This window comes from Armigeres subalbatus, chromosome 3, assembly GCF_024139115.2.
Source record: "Armigeres subalbatus isolate Guangzhou_Male chromosome 3, GZ_Asu_2, whole genome shotgun sequence".
Taxonomy (NCBI): Eukaryota; Metazoa; Arthropoda; class Insecta; order Diptera; family Culicidae; genus Armigeres; species Armigeres subalbatus.
In genome coordinates, this window is record NC_085141.1 from 149,499,689 (window position 1) to 149,525,291 (window position 25,603).

The 25,603-nt window shown below is 37.5% G+C and overlaps 3 protein-coding genes and 1 long non-coding RNA gene across 6 annotated transcripts in view; 3 read left to right on the top strand and 1 right to left on the bottom strand.

Moving 5' to 3' along the window:
- The window catches only part of LOC134224752 (uncharacterized), a 128,662-nt gene extending 109,185 nt beyond the window's left edge, over nt 1–19,477 (bottom strand). For both annotated transcript variants that reach the window (XM_062704308.1, XM_062704307.1), the window contains exon 1: nt 18,978–19,477. In XM_062704308.1, the coding sequence (XP_062560292.1) occupies nt 18,978–19,100 (123 nt within the window). In that variant the 5' untranslated portion in view covers nt 19,101–19,477. The remainder of the gene's footprint in view (nt 1–18,977) is intronic.
- LOC134221004 (uncharacterized) lies at nt 9,311–10,849 on the top strand. Of its 2 annotated transcripts, XR_009982161.1 has the most exons (4): nt 9,311–9,681; nt 9,745–9,963; nt 10,022–10,175; nt 10,236–10,839. It is a non-coding gene; the product is annotated as an uncharacterized LOC134221004 (long non-coding RNA). The 2 variants fall into 2 exon arrangements; XR_009982160.1 differs by having other exon boundaries at nt 9,317–9,963; nt 10,236–10,849.
- A 3,880-nt stretch (nt 19,478–23,357) lies between the features above and the next one.
- LOC134225698 (histone-arginine methyltransferase METTL23) lies at nt 23,358–24,609 on the top strand. The gene is made up of 2 exons (XM_062705992.1): nt 23,358–23,739; nt 23,875–24,609. Exons 1-2 carry the CDS (start codon nt 23,554–23,556, stop codon nt 24,463–24,465), a joined length of 777 nt encoding a protein of 258 aa, XP_062561976.1. The 5' UTR covers nt 23,358–23,553; the 3' UTR covers nt 24,466–24,609.
- Nucleotides 24,521–24,847, top strand: LOC134220040 (SRA stem-loop-interacting RNA-binding protein, mitochondrial-like). The gene has a single exon (XM_062698984.1). The coding sequence runs from the start codon at nt 24,521–24,523 to the stop codon at nt 24,794–24,796; it is 276 nt and encodes a 91-aa protein (XP_062554968.1). The 3' UTR covers nt 24,797–24,847.
- The last annotated feature ends 756 nt before the right edge of the window (nt 24,848–25,603 follow it).

Genomic DNA, 25,603 nt, shown 5'->3' on the forward strand with positions numbered 1-25,603 from the left:
ATATTCTCACATTATATTTCGAGTGGAAAATTAGTAGGAATGCAATTGAAAAGCACTCGTTACGAAATTTCACGAGATTCAGCAGCTGATTGGAGCATGAAAGTATGTTAACAATCGTAAAGTCATGTAGAGTCTAGCGCATTTGTTCGCCCTCATGCAGCGTGGAAAGAGAAATTCGAAGAGCGGGAAATGTTTGACAGCCAAGTAACTGCAAAATAATTTTGTTTGTGGGAGTGACTTCAAAATATCCCTCTACTCGCTTGAGCGCAGAAAAGTGGCTCTATCCGCAGCACCCAGCTGTGTATCAAGTATGATATCACAGAGTAAAAATTGAAATTGAAATACCGTGCTGTGCCCTTATTCCAATCAGCGCCTAATTCCGTTCACGCAAGACAAAATGATAAATAATAAAGAGTTTTTGTCTACAAACTATACTTTTCTATGGTTATGTATGCATGAAATGAAATGAAAACCAGCGTCATTTTTAGCGATTAATAGTGAAAATTTAAACAAAATTTGTTGGTCGTCACTACGAGCGCCATTTTGACTGTTTTCATTAACCCACTTGCTAAGAACGTCTGTCATAATATTTAAGCATTTTTAAGTGAAAATTTGTCCTGGATTTCAAACACAGCAGCATAACAAGACAAAACAGGTAGCATTATAGCGTATAGCCCAATTTTTGCCTGTATTTTCCCGATAGAAAATGCTGAAAAGTGAAAAATATCTTGACCGGAATAAGGGTACATCTAAATCTACTCGTTCCTTATTCCGTTCATTGGGTTTGGAGGATGGATTCCGAAAGTTTTGTGTTTGATAATCTAATCTATGAGCAAGAAAAGCTATCGTACATGAAGCCATATGAGTGGTAAATGGTGAACATTTGAAATTCTATCCCGCAAGCAGGCAGACCGAAAGGAATTCCGTTAACGACAGGTTATGGGACCTTTCTCAACTCGTGCCGGGAAAATACAGTTTTTTCAGTTAATGATTTAATGATGATTTTTAAAGTGAATGCTGGACAATGTTAAGAAAGGGTTTCCGGAGAATACGGACAGTTTTAAACAGCACAATCCATAATTGTGGCGTTCTTGTTTAAAAGCTTTATCCGGAAATTTCTTGGCGAATTTCTATAAAAAAAAACACTGCCCTCTCTGAGCTGCAAATAAGGTTATGTTTTACCGAAATTCGTGAATACTTCGTAGAAGTAGGGTTATCCGGTACTATAAAGAACCGGAACTATAAAGAATATTCAATTTCAACGAAACAGTGGTACGAACAATTCCAAACAAACAGACATTGTTTTGGAAGGTTCAGGTCAGAATTAAAGGCCTAGTATCCAGGCTCTAGTCAAAATTACGTTGAGGATAAGGTGTAAAACTTCGATAAGGAATAGTATCTGGCCTTCTCTGTGGTACCTGATGCAACTGGGCAGCTAGCATCAATGTTCATGTTAAATATATCTCGAATGGTAAGTGAAACAAACGAAAAAACAGTCAACTTGGCTATACTAAGGAAAATCATTCATTGTATTTCAAAATTGGAAGGAAATTACATTTTAAGCTTTTTATTTGCAATATTATAATAAATGAAAAGATGGATTTGTGAGAAAAATGATGCCTGGTATCAGCATCTTCAAGAAATCAAATGTTTTTCGGGTGATTGGAATTAGGAACACGAATGAACGGAATTAGGAACAATGCCATTTCAGATGATTGGAATTAGGACCACATAATTTGTCAATGTTTTTTTCACTAGTGGAGCCTAAGTCTATGAATGCATTCCAACATATTTTATTTTCAATTGTATATAGCAAATGACACTATGTAGCGAAATTACAGCTTCAAAATACTAAACGGCTATTTTTTAGAGCTTTTAGACATAGCGCATTGTCTTAGGTGAACGGAATAAGGGCACAGCACGGTATTGTGTTTATTGTGCAGTAGAAAACAAGCCTAACCTCGTACTGCTTACCGTTTTTGATTAAATTGCTTCTAGAATTTTAAAGAGAGAGAGTTTCAAAAATTTCTTCGTATGTTTTCCCGTGCGAATATTTTTGATTATCATCTTTCTGCTTCTTCTTCTTCATGCAACATTGAAGTGCCAATCGCCAATTCTCTCAAGGCAGTATGAACGGAGCTTAAAATAGGGAAGGGCAACACTAGCGCCACCCAATCGGTAGACGGCTTCAAGAACTACATCTCATTTCAGGGGTGATCCTCTCCCCGCAGTTTGCCCACAGGAGTCGATGACGGTTGAGTGTGTGCGTGTTTTGTGCGTTATACCGCTATTTGATTCGTATTAGTTCAAGAAAAAAATGAGTTTTTCTTCAGCTACGGCCATGCCGGCTAATCAGTGAAAATATTGAAGAAAAGTTTGATGAAAAGTTTGACGAAAAAAGTATTGTCAATATGTGCCTCGTGTGGGGTCTGCTTAACGATCGGTTATGTTATACTAAAGACACACATGTGCACTATGGGGAATTCTCATAAAATGGGCGGCCAAAAATATTTTTTCAATGAAAACTGTTTCTATGCAACATATATTATGTGAGGGAATATTCAAGACTTTTTTTTAACCCTTTAAGGGCCTTCGTTAACCCTTCAAAAAATGTCAACCACGAAAAAAAATTCCTTTCAATTTTTTTTGGGCATTTTTTTTTTGTTTGTTTCCAATACAGCATGCATAAAATAGCAAACAACCATATTTCTCGTAATAATGTTGTTCATTTTCTAATCGTTACGAGGTGTAGAGAATAAAGACCACAATTTTCAAGAAAACTTTAATTGCAGCGTTCTCGTAAAAGCGCAAATATGCGCAAGCAAATCACTCACTAAAATGTAGTACTAGGGTTATATTTCAATCCCCCATGTACAGATGAGGGGACATTTGGGGACATTAGGTTTGCGGGACCAATTTGTCGCGAAGTATTATGATAATTGAAGTTTTTCTTCTACAACTTTTTAATATTTATCTTCGTGTGCAAAAAAAAACCAAACTATCAAAAAGCTAAGGTTTTAAGCTTTGAAATGGTATATAAAATTTTATATTTGGAGAAAATTTGACTTCATAACATACATTTCAAAGTAAGGAACGATTTTTTATTTTTATCAGCTTTTTTCACTTCGCCAGCCCATATCTTTTGACAGAATAAACATAGCGCGTCAATATTTTCCGATTCTCTTATCTAGGGTATATACTTTCATATAATATATAAATTAGACAAATTGGAGATAGTAAATTTTTTGATTAATGGCCACCCCTTTCCCCATAGTGATGTGGTATTTGTACCATGATACAAGGTGACAAGAAAATAATTCCAAGACTATCTTTGATGAAGACAATAATAGATATGACACTCATTTCGAGATTTTTGTACCATGGTACTTGTACCACCAGTGTGTCATTAGTATTAATCGGGCAAGCTCCAAAAAAAATCAGAAGGGTTGTGTGCAAGACACGACCGCCCGACGTAAACTACGAAAAACCTTTTGGTGCAATGATAATAACCAATTATTTTCAATAGTCCAATTTGTTTTCAATAATACGCATTTCCAATCAGTAATAACAACAAATCCAAAGTCAGAATGTTGCGAACTTTACTTTTCGACGCAATCATATTCCATTTTGCACAGTTTGTCGGAGAGAGACGTTGCAATAAATTTATTCGCAGACGATGGCTGAAAATTTCTTCACTATATGGTGGGGTCTTCATTGGTTTGGCTGGTGTCGGTGAAAAGTGAAATTTTTCTCAAGATTCAGAGATGAATTGACGAGTGCAGTTTGAATACATGGTTTTACACAGATTTTGTGAACTCTACTCAAACAATATAAAATGGGATATCAGAAAATCAAGTACATATCACAACACAATCTTTCTACTACCAAAATATTTGGTGGCCCTGAAAAAGGGCCGTTTGTTTCTGTTGGCATGAAGCCATTTGAAGTGATGTTCATCGCGTGCCGGTGAATGTAATCACCTAGATCATAGTTTCCCAAAGTGGTGGGTCGCGACCACCCAGCCTGTGTAAATCTTATGGAAGGGGGTCGCGACCCCCCTACTTTGGGAAGCTATGACCTAGATGATATCTCTGATAATGGTGGTTCTCCAAAGTGACGTCTGTCGGGTTGGTCCGTTGAAAGTGATGTTGAGAACTGCTCTGACGGTGTGCTACTGACCAGTAAACATACACCAACGGCAGGAAAATAGTTGAACTGCTGAATGTCCAGACAAGAAAAGACATCCTTCGGTGGGCGTCACATGGAGCACCAAAACTCACAGTACATGAATTGCTTTATTGATTACAAGAATGCAGCTCTTCCGCGCGCGCGAGCCATTTCGTTCGAGATGTCGCGGAGAGCAGACCGTGGTACCACCTTCGGCATCGGCGGAGCTCCTACCCCTACCGGAAATTTTATTCCCGGCAGCGCTCAGATTATTTTTTTTTTGTATGAAGTAGGGGGAATAACGGCTTTGGCAGGTTTTGTTCTATTATTGTCAGGGGTTTTTTGTTGGCCAAATTTTTATGAAATTTGGCCACAATATTCTTTGATATGCAAAGAATGTTTAGGCCAAATTCGAGCATAATTAGTTACAGAAAACCCCCCTGACAATAATAGAACAAAACCTGCCAAAGCCGTAATTTCCCCTACTAACGATTGGCTACCATCAATGAAAGTAGCTCTTAAGTCACAACTTGAGGCGAGATGAATTTTGATCAAAGTAAAACTTATTTCACAGACAAACAGACATAACACATTGAACATTCACTCATCAAATTCATCGTCGTTTAAACACTAACGACATCTATTGATTTTAGTTAATTGGGCAAACCACGAACCAGATGGCGGTAATGTGCAAACGGCAAACTGGAGCAAATCCGATGCGCACGCCACGTGTGATTGATTGGCCAACCAATGATTATTTGAATTGACCAGTAAATCAGTGAACGATGGAAATTTGTCAAGTGTTATGTCTGTTTGTCTGTGCTTAATTGCTTGGTGATGGCAGATTGTTTTTCGTCGGTAGTAGAATCACGATTCAGAGAAAGACTTATAATTTTAGTATAGATAGTCATCCATGCGAATACATTTTTGCAGCTTCTACGTTTGACGCGCGCTCGTGATTCTACATACATACAGAAAACATACGATGATTCAACTCATCCATGACTTTTAGGTGCTGAGTTGGGCTTGATTTGAATCGTCCATGAGTTTTTACCACAACAGACCAAACCACAGGCGTTATCGTTGGAACCGCGCTGGTCCGTTCTCCGTGACATCCAGAATGAAAATGATGCGCGCACGCGAAACACGGGGCTTTTTATACACAGGGAAAACGAAGCAGTGGATCAAAAGCCCCGTACCTTACTACAATCTGATGTCCGTGTTACGGATTTATGAACAGAATTGAATTTTTCACCCGGTTTGGAAACAAATAACATTTTCAATAGTTTAACGTTGATAATCAATAGTATCAATAAAATTGGCAAATTGCTGGAGAGTTTCCGAATCTATTGATAAGCAAATCTCGAAAATCCATCGAAAGATAAAGACGCTATTAGCGTTTGAAATCTATCCTAATTTCGTGACGGTCTCAAATTTGGAAATTTCGGTTCTACACCCTGTATCTGAGTCTTCCCCTTAGACGTAGTTTACGTCAAAAACACTGTACCATACGCGGAAATATCGGCTTCATTACCGTCCTTCACTGGTATACGTCAAGCTGACAATCAGCGAGTATCATTAATAAGAGTTGCAGCGCACTATCCGTATATGATTAGGATGGTACCACAAGGTGTGCGCCGATCCAATAAGAATCGACGGCGGCGGCGTTCGTCACGCCGAAAGCCATTTTAGCCGGCGGCGGCGTGAATCGGCGTGGAGATTTTTTGTTCGTTCTTTAAATTTTTTTCTGCATTTTTTCGGGATATTTCCAAGACTTCAGCAGGAGAATCTTTCGAACTTCATCGGAAAAATCTGATAACTTCTTTCGAAAATTCTCTGAGCTTCTCCAAAACATTCATTCATTTCAGTTTCAGAAAAACGTTTTCATTATTTTGGATTTTTTTCCTTAACAAAAAATCTGGAACGCAATGGCCGTTAAAGTCAATTTTCAGTAGGAAACAACCAGATCGCATTGCACATAGATTGTCGCTTGTTGTAAGCAAATCGAATAATACTTAGTACCAAAAGTATGTATCATATTTTTGTACACATACACACATACAGACTTCATTTCAATTCGTCGAGCTGAGTCGACGAGGTAAAGGTAAATGTAAAGGTAAGATAATTACGTAAACTTTGTATATAATAAAGGCAAAAAAAGAAGCGGAAAACAGATCGGCCAAAAATTTTATTTGGCCAAAGCGACAAATGGCCGAAAAATACCTCTTCCCTGAATATGCTTTTCGGCCGAAATGTCGTTTGGCCGGAATATTTGTTTGGCAGAAAATTTTCTTGGCCGAAAATGTCATTTGGCTCAACATATGGTCAAAAATATCCACCGATTGGCCAAATAACATTTTCGGCGAAATGGATTTTCTTCCAACCGACCGTATGTACGTTTCGGTATTTTTTTTGTCAGATGGGTTTTGGTCTAATGTTTTGTTCGTTCAAGTAACATATACAGCCAAACACCTTTCGGTCTTAGGGCTTTCGAACCAATAGCCCTACCCGTCGTTTGGCCGAAAGTCATTCGGCGAAAAGCTATCTAGTCGGATGCCACTTGGCCGAGTAACGCGTCATCTAGCGAAATTCCTGTGCACCGAATTGAACGTTCGAACGAAATGGCCGAAAATGGTTTGACCGAAAATGACCTTTTGCCGGAAGCGACAAACAGCCGAGAGACATTTGCGGCCGAAAAAGCTGTTTGCCCTAAAACAGCCGAGAGGTACATTCGACAGAAAAAGTTTTTTGCCCTAAAAGTTTATTTGGCTGAAAATGCCATTTGACTGAATAGATCATTAGACCCAAAATGCAGTTTGGTAGAAATGGTCGTTTGGCAGAAAGAGCCATTTGGCCCGGAAACGTCCTTTCTGCAAAACGGATTGTTGGGTTATGTCCTTCGGCAATATGGCTTTTTGTTAAACGATTATTTTCCGTTGATTTCGAAATCTACACTCGAAATTTTTTGTTTTAACGAAGAGATTTTCAAAATTTCAACGGGAAATTGTATAGGATTTTAAAGGACATCATTAGTACACGAAAAAAAACTCTGGAGTTTGAACGTGATGTTCTAGGGATCAAAAAAAGACAGAATCACCGTCTTCTACTAGGGGTCGCATAGACTGAACACTTAACATCTAGCATGAGACAACGGACAGGACATTTACACAACACCCAGTGGACCAGTGGAGAACTTTTCGCTTTACGAAAAGTTTTCTCCTTACCGGGCGGGAATCGAACCCACACTCCACAGCACATGCGTCTAGACGATTGACGTCGCTAACCGCACGGCCACGAAGCCCACATCAATCGGGAAAATATACGGAAATTCCACAGAATCTTCAAAATTTCTACAAAAAATTCTGCAGACTTCTTTAAATTTGAATCGGCGACGAAAATTATTGATCACCGGCGTGACAAATTTTGAACGGCGGCGCGCCGATGAAAAAATCACGGCGACGGCGGCGTGCCAAAAATTGCCGGCGGCGGCGCACACCTCTAAGACGATCCCCACCGATGTGTATCCAAATGAGTGTCTAGTATAGGAACGAAATGCGTTCATATTTTATTTATGCACTTGTTCTCGCACCGGTTGTTTCTATCAAGGTTGTTCAAGTGCAATAGGCCTTTTCATGTGACACTGCCAAGACTGCACTTGTTTACAACCGCTGAACAGGCCTGCAAGTCCGAAGCTGTCACTTTCATAGAAGAACTGTCAATTGACGATAAAATCAGCTGTTTTTAAACGTCTCGTGAAAAGGCCCATTGAGGCAAACACGGAAATAAATAAAATCAGGAAAAAAATATTATTTATTTTCAAATCTTTCAGAACGCGCTCCAACTTTTGTAATTGAGATTCTCACGTCCGAATGTGTGAGTGGCGATAAAAGGAAAACAAACACTCCTAGATGGTGCAACTCAGCAAAGATTGGGTAAAATGAGTATATTTCCATATATTTTTTGACTCTTTTGAAATCATTGTGATGACCCGATCATTTTTGAGGTTATGAGCAGAAGGAAAACAAACATGTTTTTACACATGACGAATTCCACATTAGTGTGCGAGCGCTAAACGTCACTCATCTCTATATAAATATGTGCGTAATGCATTTTGTGATTATTAGATTAGCTAGACACACATCTGCTAGGTGGCGCTAGCTTATATGCAATAATTTAGTGAGGTGGATATCTCGAGATCTATAAGACTTAGAAAGATTTTGTCTTCTACAAAGTTGTTCGGGTAGCCATAACATTTATGATGGAGACTAGTTTAGTTTGGAATTCATACGCATATCTGCGCTAGTGGCACGCACACTAAATATGGATTTCCATACCTTAGTATTTATTTTCATTGCTCTTGCTCGATTGGAATGACACTGACAGTAAATTTGGAATTCCAATTGGAACATTTCCCGTCTTTGTTTATAGTGTCTTTAGTTTTGACCACCCGAACAACTTTGTAGAAGACGCCAATATTCTAAAAAGTCTAGATTTCGAGATATCTAACCTATCAGGTTATTTTTCCCGTAACACGGTAGATCACTTGGACGTAGTGTGTTGCGGTGTAAGATCTACCAAACAGAGCCCTAGCCTAATCCATTTTTCTAGCTAGGGCAATAAGTTCAGTAATTATGATTCATCGTATTTAGTCCTCGCTACCAACAGCAGTCTCAGAAATAAAACAATTGATGTTACCTTGCCGACAGTTGAAAGACTCGAATTCCTTTTGTTTGAGGCTAAACTGTATGCAGCAGCAACTTTTCAAGCAATTAGTATAAAAACCTCGGTACCCGGTCCAAGGCTGAACTGACTGCTAGAAAAAATCGAGTTAGGGGTTTAAATACGTACTAAATCTTCTTAAACTGGTGAACAATGGTAGTGAGAGGAACACACGGAAGTTCTTATTACTGAACAAATTCTCTTGCTTGAAATGGTCTTGTAGACAGAGCTAAATCCCGGGTTTTAAGAGTTTCACTAGTGATATTCTAGAAGCACTAGTGATATTCTAGGACCTTGTCATGGTGGTCTTGAGAAAACAAAACAACAACTGTATCGAAACCGATACTGCATTGCTTCTCAATAGCACTGGAGTAATTCGACATGCACTTAAACACTAAGGATACGGGTAACGCCCCGCATAACAAAAAACAGTTTCACATAAGGTTTAAACATTAAACAGGAAATAAGTCATATATTGACATTTATGTTCATTGTTATTTTATAGTTTGACCTTAGTCTCCGTCTAAATTCGAACTATGCATAACGACATATCAACTTTAACAGTTAATTCCCATATACAGCAAAAGGTCCTCGAAATGTTCTACATTTTCCCTTTCTTTGTAATGGAACATTTAAAACTGCATATAAACAAACTCCCACATAGTGACAATCTCATATAAAGTCCTAGTATGGTTAGTTATTATTCTATGTTCTAAGGAGATTCCACGCTTACTATAATAACTGCATTGTTCTAAATTAAACTCAATGTAACCCTTATGGTTATCTAACGAATGTGTGCGTGTTCAAAATTAGTTTGTTTATGTATCTTGTCAAGTTCTAAAAGCAAGCAAGTTTCAGTTGGTTTTGCATCGAACGATTCAATTTTTACGGAGCAGTTGCGATTTTCCAAATTTCTCCGAAAATAAGTTCCATTTGGTGCCGAAAGCGATCGAGAGGCTAGAGCAGACGCAGGTTCATAGTAACGTAGTTTTTTTAAAAGGCTGCACCAGATGCTCCACGGATGAATTATCGACAAAGCTGCCGCATCCGGAATACAACCTCGGGCCATTGCAAGAAGTAAGTATTATGGTGCGGTACAATTTGATTTTGTTTCTGAACGACGTTTATATTGCAGATTAGGATCAGTATATTTCAAAATGAAAATTGAAACCGGGAAACCATTATGAAATATCGCTCACCTGCACAGAGAACACATGCCTGATTAGTATCCATGGATCCAGTCTACCAACGGTAGTCCAACCAGTCCAGGTACTGGACAATTCGGTGAGGTAATAGAAAAATAGATATTTGATTAAAACCATTAGAAAACAAGCTCTTCTTATTTTTAGATTATCGATAAAGGAAAGGTTCCAGAAAGCTGCAAGTGATCATTCCTGCACTTCAACGTCAGAAACTCTGGTTAACAACATCGGGTGGAGATGGATCGTACTTGTAGTTCAGTCTGGGAGTTCCCTTCTACCTGCCACGCAAACTGGCCTTGGCAAAACTCGGCTGGACATCTTCAACGGCGATCGCGAGGGCGATCGCGCTGACTTTTGCTACAGCTAGCGAAATGAGTGCTATGATTACCCAAGTACGTATTATACTCGCACGGAACACCAAGTATTCCCACCACCAAACAAGAAGTTGTGGTGTAAAATTTCGAGATTATTCAAAAGATTACGTCGAGGTGCATGTGGTTCTTTGGGCCCCTTTCTTCGATCGAACATAATTCTAATTTCTGTACATATAGTGTTTTCTTTTTCGTATTTTTTATTATCTTTAATATAAATATGCACATTCAAATTGATATAGAACAGTTATTATTGTATCACGAAAGAAATTGAGAACAAAAAAAGCAATAATCAAACGCAAGGGGTACCGTAGTATAAATTTTTCTTATATGCTTCAATTATAACTCTACAATATAGCATAATGTTTAAATTTTCAAGAAAGGATAATATGTCAACCTTCTGTTGTATAATATGTGGAAAATTTTGTTCGTGAAAATGGCCGTTTTCTTATAGTAACATAACTTAACCGCCCTTTTTCCATATTGTAATTTCGTCAAATACCATTTACAGTATTGCCAAAACAATTCAGGGTAGTGTAGACTTATAGTTGTGATGGATGGTCTGTACAGTTGTACAGGTATTGTTTCGAATGGTTGTAAATCATACAGGAGACAAGAATTTAATAGTCCAAAACTATGCGGGGCTACAATAGATCTAATAATTGGTCGCAGTGGCACACCCGAACAGGAAAAAAAAAATCAGGTTATTTCTAAAGACACTATAAACAAAGACGGGAAAATGTTCCAATTGGAATTTTAAATTTACTGTCAGTGCTATTCCAATCGAGCAGAAGACCTGTCATTCCAAAAAATCACGCAGAACATTTGGTAAGGGCTAATTTAACTTCCGCAAATAAACATGTTTGAATTATTGTTGTAATATTTTTGGATCAATGTAGCATAATAAACCCCTACAAATGGTAGAAAATGACTCTCAAATTGTTTATATTGTATTTGCTATCTGATTTGCTTGGGTATAAGCGTTACTAATCATTTTTTTAAACTAGGAAAATCACTTACACCAATTTGAAAACTTTATGCAATATGAGCAGTGTTGCGCATTCAGGGTTGCCTGTCGAATTATTTGCTCAGGGATCAGATTTCGCATCTTTGTATATAGACGAATCCAAGTAAAAATAAGAAGAAGACACACGACGGTGTTAACTTTGACAGATCCTACAGCGCAGCATAGGAAGATTATTTTAAAATGCTTATAATAAATTCTAGACAAATTGTAATTAAAATCTGATTGATGTACGATACGGAAAAAGTTCTGAATTACTTATTTGGAAGCTTATCTCATTTTTTTGTATATTTTCCAAAAATGTATCTATCATAAACTTCGGAACTTTTTCCGTATCATACATCAATCAGATTTTAATTACAATTTGTCTAGAATTTATTATAAGCATTTTAAAATGATCTTCCTATGCTGTGCTGTAGGATCTGTCAAAGTTAACACCGTCGTGTGTCTTCTTCTTATTTTTACTTGGATTCGTCTATAGTGTCTTTAGTTATTTCATATGCACTAGCTCCGCCAATCAGTTGAAATCCAAACTAAACTGACCTCCATCACAATGGTTTTGATGACTCATAACCGAACAATTTTTCAGAAGGCGGCACATTTTTTATTTATGCGTTACTCTATATTTCCGTGGGATGGTTTGGCAACGGTTGGAGCGGGTCGCCAAATTTGCCAACTCGCTATTCACCGAAGGTTGCGTTTACATTTTCCAAACCCGTTTACCAACGACCTGTGCGAGTTCGCGTCATGATAGAGGTTGCTATTCTGGCTTTATTTACGCACTGGTGGGGATCGTCTAACCACAACAGAATCCACAAGAAGATCCACAAGATTGGCCGTTATTTTCAAGTTTGTTGTACAATACTACCTGGGGTTATTAGAGTAGGGCGCAGTTGTATGGAAAAACGCAAACTTCGTTCGATCAAGTGAGATCAAGGTTTTTCTGAATCGTTTTGGGACCCCAATCAACTGTACAAAATATGGGCTCGAATGGTTGCGCCCTCGCATTTACATGGAGATTAGTATGGGAAAACGTACTTTTTTACATTTTTGCTATTAACGGCTTCAATTTATCATCCATCACGTGACTCAATACGTTAGCATATAGTCTGCAATATGCCGAAAGGCTTTGCCCAAGAAGGTACGTAGCTGGAAGGTCTACAAAAAGTGTTATTACGTTTCGAAAATTGATTGTTCAAATCATATGCAAGAAATCAATGTTTCTGCCAGCACTACCGGACGACCTGGTTATCGAAGGGAAAAACCCATCTTCCTTCTTGTCGGAATTTTTTCTTTGTGAAATGATTCCGAATAGCTCCCATTAGCTCTAAATCCCTATAAGATCAATAATTTTGAAATAACACTCAGTTAAATTATTGGTCAACGTAGTTCGGTAGTGCTGGCAGAATAAACGATTTTTTGCATACGGTTTGAACACTCAATCTTTGAAGCATTATAACTTTTTTCGTGGACGTTCCAGCAACTTGCCTTCTTCAGCAAAGTTTTTCGGCATCCTTTGGGTTATACTTTAACGCAATGTACCACTTGATTCACGATGAACTGAAACCTCTAGTAGTAGAAATGCAAAAATATACGTTCTCCCATACTAATTTCCATTCAAACTTCAAACGCAATGCGGAAAGCGAGGAAGCAACCAATCGTTCCCAAATTCTGCACAGTTGTTCAGGACCCAGAATGGCTTTGAGAAACCATTGATTTGAAAAAATGACGTGGTTATACAAACGCTGAGAATCTGGCACGGCTTCAACGGTGTCTAAAAGGTCACGCCCTGGAGTCAGTAAAAATTCGCCTGTTAATACCCGATTCTATACCGCATGTAATGGAAACTCTTAGGAAGTTGTATGGAAGACCACCAAAAACCGATAATTTACAGTCGGTGATCACATTCGAAATGTTCATGGCACAACTGACAGATCATGAATTGGTGGAAAAAGGCTGCAGTTGCAAGGGCAGACGTTGCAGTATGAAGAGTTGCAAAAAATATATGGTCATATGCGAGGTCTACCACTGATAAGTTACACTAAAGCGACTCCAAGGATCATCATAGATATAGTCTATGGAAAGCTGGCTAGTGAGTCCGTTCCAATCAAACAGCTCTCTGTACATATGGTGGAGGAGAAAATGAGGAACCGAGAGGTATGTGAGTATAAATCACGTTTTGGTTCCATTTCCACTCTAGTCTCTGACAATGGTACGGCATTCGCTTCGGAGGAATTCAAGAATTTCTGCTTGGACGTGGGAATTAAACATTTGCGGACAGCATTATATAGCCCGTTCCAAAGGAGCAGCTGAGAATGTAGTATTATAAATTCAGTAGAAAACCGAATTATAGCCGCTATCGAAATTGGATTTTTCTCACAATCCATACGTTAAACCTAATTTCGGAAGTAGTGCGCTGTATAGCACATCACCAAATGAAAACAGCGGAGTAATTCGACATGCACTTAAACACTAAGCAGTGGCGCCGGGAGTGGGTGGGACAGGTAGGACATGTCCTACGCATGCATTTTTCTGGGTGGGACAGTAAAGGCATTGTCCTACCCATGATTAAGGTAAGAACATATGAAGTCCATCGATGGTAAGAATTTTTGTGTTAGCAGAAGGTTATTTTAAAGCACAGAGTCCAAACAATAATCATAGATGTTTTTGGGATCCTAAAACAATAGACTGATTGTTCTTCAGGACCTCAGGCATTTTACAATCCCTAAAGCGCTCAAAGAGGTCCAAACTTTATTTCTCAGACTCTAAACCTTTTACAGAGGTAAAATAGAAGTTGTTGAAATATGCGAATATTTTTTTTAGAAGTTATGATAAAGCACGATTATCAGAAGACCACGGAAAAAGTTTTCTTCAAACCTTAATAATTCTATTGAAATTTGAGATACCAGAAACATGAAACATACCGAAGTCCGCTCTAAATCTGATACGTAAGGGATTCTGAGCTCCTAAACCAGATTATTTGGCAATCATGCGAATTTTTGGTTGTTGGATTTATATCTAGATCCATAACATTTTCTATAATCCTAGCAGTTAGCAATAATTAATTATAAAACCATTCAGAATTTTTTTTTTCAAATTTCTGTAATCCCTGACTTCTTTTTGAAGCTTGTGAAGAGATACTCGATAATCGATAATGGAAAAGCAACATTTGTCCTAAAAATCGAGGGAATTTTCTCAAATTACATACATATTCTGGAACTTTTCAAGTCCTGATTATTTTTAATATTGATTGCATTGCAAACATAACTTTTCCATAACGAAATGGATTTCATATCAACGTGGAACAGTTATGCTTTCAGTTGTAGTACTAAGTATAGTTAGAATGTACATCGATTCTCATTACCAGAATTGTTGCCCAATGCGGAGACAAGATCAGTGGTCTAGTTGCTATAGTTTCTGCCTATAAACAGGAGGTCATGGGTACGATCACAGGCTTGTCCTTTTCCTATTCTATATGTCTTACCCCGTCGAGTCAAGTACGAGACACTGAAGACGGCCTTACTGTTGAGGTCGAAATACGTATCTGTCAGGATACAATTAAGTGGTAAAAATAAGTAAAAATAAGAAGAAGACACACGACGGTGTTAACTTTGACAGATCCTACAGCGCAGCATAGGAAGATTATTTTAAAATGCTTATAATAAATTCTAGACAAATTGTAATTAAAATCTGATTGATGTACGATACGGAAAAAGTTCTGAATTACTTATTTGGAAGCTTATCTCATTTTTTTTGTATATTTTCCAAAAATGTATCTATCATAAACTTCGGAACTTTTTCCGTATCATACATCAATCAGATTTTAATTACAATTTGTCTAGAATTTATTATAAGCATTTTAAAACGATCTTCCTATGCTGCGCTGTAGGATCTGTCAAAGTTAACACCGTCGTGTGTCTTCTTCTTATATTTACTTGGATTCGTCTATAGTGTCTTTAGTTATTTCATATGCACTAGCTCCGCCAATCAGTTGAAATCCAAACTAAACTGACCTCCATCACAATGGTTTTGATGACTCATAACCGAACAATTTTCAGAAGGCGGCACATTTTTTATTTATGCGTTACTCTATATTTCCGTGGGATGGTTTGGCAACGGTTGGAGCGGGTCGCCAAATTTGCCAACTCGCTATTCACCGAAGGTTGCGTTTACATTTTCCAAACCCGTTTACCAACGACCTGTGCGAGTTCGCGTCATGATAGAGGTTGCTATTCTGGCTTTATTTACGCACTGGTGGGGATCGTCTAACCACAACAGAATCCACAAGAAGATCCACAAGATTGGCCGTTATTTTCAAGTTTGTTGTACAATACTACCTGGGGTTATTAGAGTAGGGCGCAGTTGTATGGAAAAACGCAAACTTCGTTCGATCAAGTGAGATCAAGGTTTTTCTGAATCGTTTTGGGACCCCAATCAACTGTACAAAATATGGGCTCGAATGGTTGCGCCCTCGCATTTACATGGAGATTAGTATGGGAAAACGTACTTTTTTACATTTTTGCTATTAACGGCTTCAATTTATCATCCATCACGTGACTCAATACGTTAGCATATAGTCTGCAATATGCCGAAAGGCTTTGCCAAGAAGGTACGTAGCTGGAAGGTCTACAAAAGTGTTATTACGTTTCGAAAATTGATTGTTCAAATCATATGCAAGAAATCAATGTTTCTGCCAGCACTACCGGACGACCTGGTTATCGAAGGAAAAACCCACCTTCCTTCTTGTCGGAATGTTTACTTTGTGAAATGATTCCGAATAGCTCCCATTAGCTCTAAAGCCCTATAAGATCAATAATTTTGAAATAACACTCAGTTAAATTTTTGGTCTACGTAGTTCGGCAGTGCTGGCAGAATGAACGATTTTTTGCATAAGGTTTGAACACTCAATCTTTGAAGCGTTATAACTTTTTTCGTGGACGTTCCAGCAACTTGCCTTCTTCAGCAAAGTTTTTCGGCATCCTTTGGGTTATACTTTAACGCAATGTACCACTTGATTCACGATGAACTGAAACCTCTAGAAGTAGAAATGCAAAAATATACGATCTCCCATACTAATTTCCATACAAACTTCAAACGCAATGCGGAAAGCGAGGTAACAACCAATCGTTCCCAAATTCTGCACAGTTGTTCAGGACCCAGAATGGCTTTGAGAAACCATTGATTTGAAAAAATGACGTGGTTATACAAACGCTGAGAATCTGGCACGGCTTCAACGGTGTCTAAAAGGTCACGCCCTGGAGTCAGTAAAAAGTCGCCTGTTAATACCCGATTCTATACCGCATGTAATGGAAACTCTTAGGAAGTTGTATGGAAGACCACCAAAAACCGATAATTTACAGTCGGTGATCACATTCGAAATGTTCATGGCACAACTGACAGATCATGAATTGATGGAAAAAGGCTGCAGTTGCAAGGGCAGACGTTGCAGTATGAAGAGTTGCAAAAAATATATGGTCATATGCGAGGTCTACCACTGATAAGTTACACTAAAGCGACTCCAAGGATCATCATAGATATAGTCTATGGAAAGCTGGCTAGTGAGTCCGTTCCAATCAAACAGCTCTCTGTACATATGGTGGAGGAGAAAATGAGGAACCGAGAGGTATGTGAGTATAAATCACGTTTTGGTTCCATTTCCACTCTAGTCTCTGACAATGGTACGGCATTCGCTTCGGAGGAATTCAAGAATTTCTGCTTGGACGTGGGAATTAAACATTTGCGGACAGCATTATATAGCCCGTTCCAAAGGAGCAGCTGAGAATGTAGTATTATAAATTCAGTAGAAAACCGAATTATAGCCGCTATCGAAATTGGATTTTTCTCACAATCCATACGTTAAACCTAATTTCGGAAGTAGTGCGCTGTATAGCACATCACCAAATGAAAACAGCGCACTACTTCCGAAGTTAGGTTTAATGTATGGATTGTGAGAAAAATCCAACTTCGTTAGCGACTATAATTCGGTTTTGCACTGAATTGATAATAATAACTGTCAAGCTTTCTTCCGACCCAGAATATCAAACAAAGACAGTAGCATCGCGTTTGTGGTCTTTTCTTGAAGTATACCGTGCCACGAAACATTCTGCCACAAATGAAAGCGATTTCAAGCTTATGTTCGGGAGAGAGATGCGGATTAGATTCGATGCACTGAAGAAAAGTCGTACCAGACGCAGACGTCAGGAGAATATGAATCCATTTCAAAGTCGAACAAAGTCGGTAAGTTTCAAGATCGACAAGTTGTGTACACTAGAGATTATCGTGATCCAAAGAAACCGGCTTGGGTGCGAACAACTATAGTAAAAAGTTGGCATCCGTATTGTACGAGTGTAATGCTCTAGGACTAGGACTGATAAAAAGAAGAAGCCATCAATTACTAAAATATCCCTACGACGATTTTGACGACGAGCGAAACGTCGAACTTACCGTTACTGAAAGAGATGGACAAACGAATCAAGTGACGGCTCTGTATATGGAGATGATTTTGTTGAAGCAGTCGAAGAGTCACCCAGCACAGGTCAACAACAGGCACATGGAACATACATGACCAGGTCGAATCGAATAGTCCGCCCGCCGCGCTTGTTGGAGGGGCAGTATTTAGTTGTGGTGTATTCGCGAATACGAAGGTAATGCCTCTACTCACTCTTATGGCAAAATCTCATTGCTATCTGTCAGACTGTGCGTGAAACATGGCCGCCAATCACTGCTTCTTGTTCCTCCACAGCAAAATCCGATAAGGAACTGTGCGTGAAGAATTTACCTTCGTAGTCGCGAATTGAAGCACCACTGTAATTCAAGTTGCACCATCGGTATCTACCTGACAACGGTTGCTGCGGAATAAAACATTGATCATAGTAGGTGCTATTTAGAGGCAGATGATTATAAAATTAGTTATTAAGAAACCGCTAAATAAACTGGAAGCAAATTAAATTAGTCCCTTATGTAGTACGCCATAACTTCCAAATATGTACTGGATCCATTGTATTATCCATAATTCTACAAACTTATCCTTGACCTGACACAAAGTGCCACACTAGCAGGTTTTCGTCTCCAATAAAATAAACAAATTACAAAAACTACAAATGTACTTTAAAACTTTTTCCGCATCATACATCAATTAGATTTCAATTACAATTACAATCTAGAATTTTTATAAGCATTTGAAAGTTATCTTCCTAATGCTGCGCTGTAGGATCTGTCAAAGTTAACACCGCGTGTATCGTTTTTATATTTTTACTTGGATTCATCTATAGTCGTGTTGCAAAAAATAACATTGTTTGTGACTCGTCGGCGTCATACATTTTTAGAATTTTAATTCGAAATGTAGTCATTTAAAATTATTTACCATGTTTGCCCTATTATCAAATTACCGACAAAATAACAGCTCAAGATAGCCGAATAGCATGTTACAAGATCATGTCACTAATGTGACCATAGTACATATTATTGAAACATTTTCTACTATGAACTACTTACCTTTTTCCACAGATCTAATCTTTTCTTTTTGGGACATTCTTCCTGCTTTGATTCGGACCGCCGGCATCGTTTGGTTCCCTGCTCGAGAATGGCTGAGGCTTTTATACCTTTCAATCGCATCATTTGTGTATTTTCTGTTCCTGACCAGATTGCTAAAATTCTGTTTTCACTTCCTGACGCTAATTACCACATCCATATTATCGCATCGCCATCACCAAAAAGCACCGTCGCAAGACAAAACAGGACAAAACTATTCTTTGTTTATGTCACACAATCAAAACACTATTTTTTGCTTCAATTTCGGAACATTGACCGGTACTAATCAACGAAAATTAACTATTTTAATGTTGCTGATCTTTCCAGGTTGAAAGCTATTGTTTTATTTGAAGAATTCTTAAGAAAAATGAGAAAAGTCTGACCAATTCATTTATATTATTGTTTATTATTTAGACTTTTCTTCTTCTTTTGACGAACGAAACGCACGTAAGCACGCTCGACGCTGCTCGATGCAATTAGGGATGTTGAGAAGATTGAAAAATTCGAACCGGGGTCCGCACTGTGCCACCAAAGTACTCTTTAATGGGTAAAAAAATACCCATTATGAAGTTAAATAGTTCAACTCATTAAATGAGTAAACAGCGTTTACTCATTAATGAGTAGCAGGCCTGTACGTCAGATTCAGGAGTAATTTTTACTCATTATGCCAAACATTGATTCCGCAAAAATGAGTATTTTTTACACTCGATGGTTGTAACCAGGAACTAATAACCGGGACCCGACACTCGGAATTTTTCAGTGTTGCGCTTAATTCTAGATCGGTGTGTAGGAGTCCCACACAGATAATCTCGGAAACTCATTAATGAGTAAAAAAGTCCCCATTTTAAGTTGTGGTATGCACACTGTGCCACCAAAGTACTCTTTAATGGGTAAAAAAGTACCCATTATGAAGTTAAATAGTTCAACTCATTAAAAGAGTAAATGGCCTTTACTCATTAATGAGTAAAACGCATATACGTCAAATCAAAGTATAATTTTTACCCATTCTCAAATTTAAAAAGAATGCCTTAATGGGTGAATTTTACTCATTTCCTTATTTGTGTTTTTCATGCAGATTAAGTACAATTTTCAATTCATGATAATAATGTTTAAAAAACGTGGAAAATGAATGACCAAACAAATTTTATTTATTTACTTAAAGGAAAAACAAAAGAATAATGACTTAAATAATGAAGATTGTAGTTGACCACAGTTGGCGACGACAATTTGTTTTGATGCCAAAGGATTCAACTTTCCAGTTCCAGATGAGGTTCATGCTTTCGACGACGCTGTCGGAAACGCTGGTGGTCATCGAGATACGGTGGTGATGAAGTTAATGGAATCTGTTTGTCCAACGTTTGCATGAACATAAATTCGGGACCGGTGTGTCGCAGGATAAAGCTCCATCCCGGTGCCGTTGCGTGTGAGAATTCTGTTTTGGCGTATGTGCTATAAGAAACACCAACAGAAAACGACGAGTTACACATCCATTTCCACAAACGATCCGCTCCAGCTCTTCGTTTATCCCGTACAGATCCCTTCTTTTCCACAAACGTCGTCCACCGACAAAATTGCATTTGTGGCCAGGATAATTCTTCTAGCGCAAACTAAAATTTAAGATGAATATTTTTCCATAATCATTCAGTTAAAACGAACGGTATTTAAGTTCCAAACTTACCGTATTTGAATATTATTTACTTTAAAGCTCTCATGATGTTGTTTTAGAATTTTAAAATGAAGCAACGCACGGCCCACTCGACTGAAACTGAAATGAACACTGTGACTTCTAATATGTTTTTCACCCATTAATGGGTAAATGCTTTGTACAGAAAAATGGATAGAAAATCCCCATTATTGAAAAAAATAAAATACCCATTTTTTTGACAGCTCCGTATATCGCAAAATTATGTATACTTTTTACTCATTAAAGAGTATTGTCAGGTTTACAGTGTGTAAATGTCAAAAAATGGGGGAATTTTGACAACTTAGAATGGGTGAAAAAATTCTCTTTCCAACAATGAAAATTAGACAAGAATATGAGTATGAAATACTCTTAAATGGGTTAAAAAATAGTTTGACGATTTGGCTACGAATACGATAGTTATATTTTTAATTTTATCTGCCGCTGTTAAAGTTCAACTGGAGAAAGAACAAAAACAGGTAAAAAGCTAATCGTGGAGAACAGGAAATTATAAAAAGGGTGGAACTGTGGAACTGGTAAGTGAGAATCCTGAATATTTTAGTTTTGTAATCTACATTACTGTGACATTTTTTTTTCAGCGTATAGAATCGAGAATATGGGAGTATAGAATCAGAAATAGCGGCCAAAGAATCATCAATTGCCACCACCGAACTATTTGATAATCTTTATTTCTAGACTGGCCATTCCCTAAATCACAACGGAATCGATGCTTCCTGAATATTTATATTTTACCAAGGTTTTTACACCTCAAACGGGTAGTCGTTGGAGTTTGCATTCCTTATCGTTTGTAGAAACTATGTTTGGAATTTTGCAACTAACCAATGAAAAAAGCAATAAATAAAAAAGATTAAATTTGAACTGTTTGTATTGATTATTTATCATTTCGAATGAGATTAAGTTTCAAATTTAAAGCGACCACCCGACCAACCATTTCTTCAATTTTCTTTAAAATTCTTCATTTAGATCTTTAAAGGTTTTCATATTAACCGTCGATAGCGATCGATGCCATTCCACGAAGAATTTTAAATTAGTCAAAAGTCAAAACACGGAAAATTGTTATCGATCTTTTCCAAAATATCGATATCAGTTGATACCGCCAAAAAGACATATTTTTTCACACTTCTTCTTTATCGACCTGTCAAAATTATCAACAAAAACAAAAAATTGGTTCTTCAGAGGTTCACTTTTACATTTTTTCTATTAATTTGTTTAATCGGGAATCGAACCTCCCGAATAAAAAATACAGTAGAATAACAATAAAATTTATTGTAACACTACTATTAATAACATTAAATTGGCAATAGATTATATTGTAAATGAAACCATAGAAATACATTAGAATGCATTGTTGTGAACCATTTACTCAAATGTAAATGAAGTTTTCGCAATAGAATGTACGGGTTGTTAAGTATCGTAACTATACAAAATCTGAGATTTTTCCATACATTTTTTTCGTCACACAATAGAGTGTATGGTTAATATATTGTTGAAATATCCGAACAAAACTGTTAAAAATACAATGGATTGTATTGTATTTGTATAGTAAAACAATACGATTTTTGATTTCTCAGTTGTGTGAGCTTTACTGTTCAACATTGCAATTTAAAGGAAAAAATTGCATATTTGGCGCTATGAGGCAAATATTGTTATATAGTTTATATGCAATGTAAAGAAACGTTTCAAAAGTTATCAATGTATGAATTTTATGTACGAAAACGTTTCAAAAATAATTGCAAGTATTGTTACATTAGAGAAATATGTTGATGTATTGTATCCTCAGTGTTGATACAATCTGTGCAACCATCAAGAAACATTGTATCCTATTGTATACCGTACATTGTAAGGTAATTCAATTGTTTACACTATTGAACCAATAGTACATTTTTATCCGGGCTGAAGTGACGATGTTATAAAGAGAACCCAGAGAACTTAACCATTAGCCCACAATGAAGTGATGACTGTAAGTAGCTAAATTGCATTAACATTCTAAGCCTTGAAGTTTTCATTCGAATATCACGTGCATAGTTCTCAACTATGGATCATTGCACATAAAATTCATTGTTAGGTCAAGTAGAATATAAATAAATTACCTTTATATTGTATATGATTAAGTATTAAATATCGTTGATGATTAATAAACTATGAATGCTGCACATAAATTCGTAATGAAGTCAGTCGAATCTATTTTATGTGATTCGCGCATATAAAATCTAATGGTATATAGTTTGATCTCAGTGTAGATTGGCGCCATGTTTTTCAACATGAAGAATGCAATAGTAAATAACTTCACGCTATTCCGTTATAGTATAAATTATTATCATTGCGAGTATACTTTTTAAACTATGCTTCGTATAACATTAGAAAATGTCAAAAATGTTTAATTTCAATTCTATTTTAGTTTTATTCTATTTCTGAGTGTAAATATAAGGTTATTTTTTTACCTGTAGAAATTTGGTGTGTGCACTAGCTGTCAAGTTGAGTGAAAAGTACTCAATTTTGGATTGTTTTGAATTTCAGTGCAATTAAAAAGCAGCCAAACGTCAAAATGTGATGTCAAAAACGCGTTGACATTTTGTTTCCGTTGACATTATTTGACAGTTCACAGAGCTTGTTTACAGGGTGTTAGAATTAAAATCGATCAGCTAGAAATGAAAATCCGTAATTTTCGTTCAATATCATTTTGATCCGAATATTCTAGTGATATGCTTTGATTCCTACCATAAATCCATCACAGCAGACATCAATATTCTTAATTAATCGCAAAACTGTATTTCCGGAAGCTGCTCCAGAAACTAAGTCCTTGTAAACAAGCTCTGGGAACTGTCAATCTACGTCATCATGCACTGGTCTATAGCATGGAAAGAAACGGGAGAAACAGGAGAAACAGCGATATTCCCGTCAAAAATGACAAGATTCCACCAAATGGAAATTAATGGCGAGCAAATAAAAACGTTCACTTTTGGCAACAAAAATAAGCCGAGTACCTCGGAAGGGAGCGAATCTTTGCAGATTTTAATTCCGGAGGTAAGCACAGCATCATATTTTATTTTTTAATTTAATTAAAGACAATACAGTTTATCTGAAAGAAAGAAAACAGGTTTATTAAATTTGTTATAAATTGTCATGCGATTACCTAATGTTAAATTTTTAACTTTCCAGTTGCTGTTGCCCGGTTATTCCTTCTATACCTGGCCGTCGGCTCAAGTATTAGCCTGGTTTCTCTGGGAGCGACGGCTCTCACTGACAAATAAACGGTTCCTTGAACTGGGAGCTGGAACCTCGCTTCCTGGTATACTTGCAGCTAAGTGCGGTGCTCATGTAACGCTAAGTGACTGCAGTACCCTTCCGAAGACCCTGCAACATATTCAACGGTGCTGTCGGTTGAACAGTCTTACGCCTGGAAGGGATATCGAAGTTGTTGGATTAACGTGGGGACTATTTCTTGATCAGATTTTTCAGCTAGGACCAATTGATTTCATAATCGGGTCTGATATATTCTACGACCCTTCGGTGTTTGAGGACATTCTTGTAACTGTGTCATTTTTGCTAGAAGCAAATCCTCAGGCAAAGTTTTTTTTTACATATCAGGAAAGAAGTTCAGACTGGTGTATCGAAACATTGATAAAGAAGTGGGGTCTACAGTGTAACATTATTAGTTTGGAAAATTTAGGTTCAGAGTCGGGAATCGATTCACAAGAGTTGATGGGCACTCATACTATCCATCTGCTCGAAGCAACAAAAAGGTCGTGATATATAAATTTAAATATCCTTTTAATCAGAAAGTATTGTAAAAAAACTTGTAGCCATGTCTTCCTCTGGTGCAAGCGCGATCGCTCGCGGGGTGCAAAAACTTTTTATTGGTAATTTGCCGTGGACAATTAGCACAAAAGAGCTGCAAGCTTACTTTTCAAAGTATGGTCATGTCCAATCATCAAACGTTATCTATGACAAGACGACAGGCCTAAGCCGTGGATACGGATTTGTTGTTTTCAGCTCCAGAGATGGATACAGCAATGCTACGAATAAGGCTTATCATTCATTGGAAGGACGAGTACTGGATATCCAACTAGCATCATCTTAGAATGTAAAATATAGTATAATATACAAATACAAACATACAAATTTGATAAAATCGTGTTTACGTAACGTTAGAATGGATCAATCAATAGGGCATTTTATGAGACGTTTCGCGGTGGCCCGACTTCTAATGCGTGAACATTCCGTTAGGTCCGAACACAAAATAATGTTTGTAACGTTTTACTTTTTGTTCTATTCTCTAAAACTAAAACACCGAATTATTAATGTTTGATTAACTTTTATTAATAACAACTGAATACAACGAATTGCACTGCGTGAGAGCTCAAAGTTAACTGCCTCAAGTTGATGTGATCGTAGTGTGTGTCATACACAAAGTAGTAGTAGTAGTTGATGTAACGATTCGGGGGGCGCACTAATGTAACATAGAACATCTTCCCTTTTCCTTACAAATTTTGCAAGTCCATTTCGTAATCCTTCAGTCTAACGGGTACACGAATGATTCTTTTTGGTCGGTTCAATGACGACGGTGTAATGGACCGAGTCCGATTTTCAGTTGAAGTGGGTGGTGCCGTAGGTGCGTTCACGTCTTGAGTAAACAAAGCAGGCGTCGACTCTCTGTTGCTTGTGTTTAGTTCCATTTGACAGGTATCTGATGCAGAATCATTTGTTGCATTTTTTGAGTTGTTGCCCGGAACATCCTTCGAAGAAGATTCGCTTGTCTCTTGATCAGAACGGTAGTTTGGTGCTTGATATGCAGAGCGGATTGGCAGCGTTTCGGGATCCTTACGTGGCTTGATGTGGACCAAGGATCGGCGATACTCAACTCCGTCAACATTCACAACGAATGACC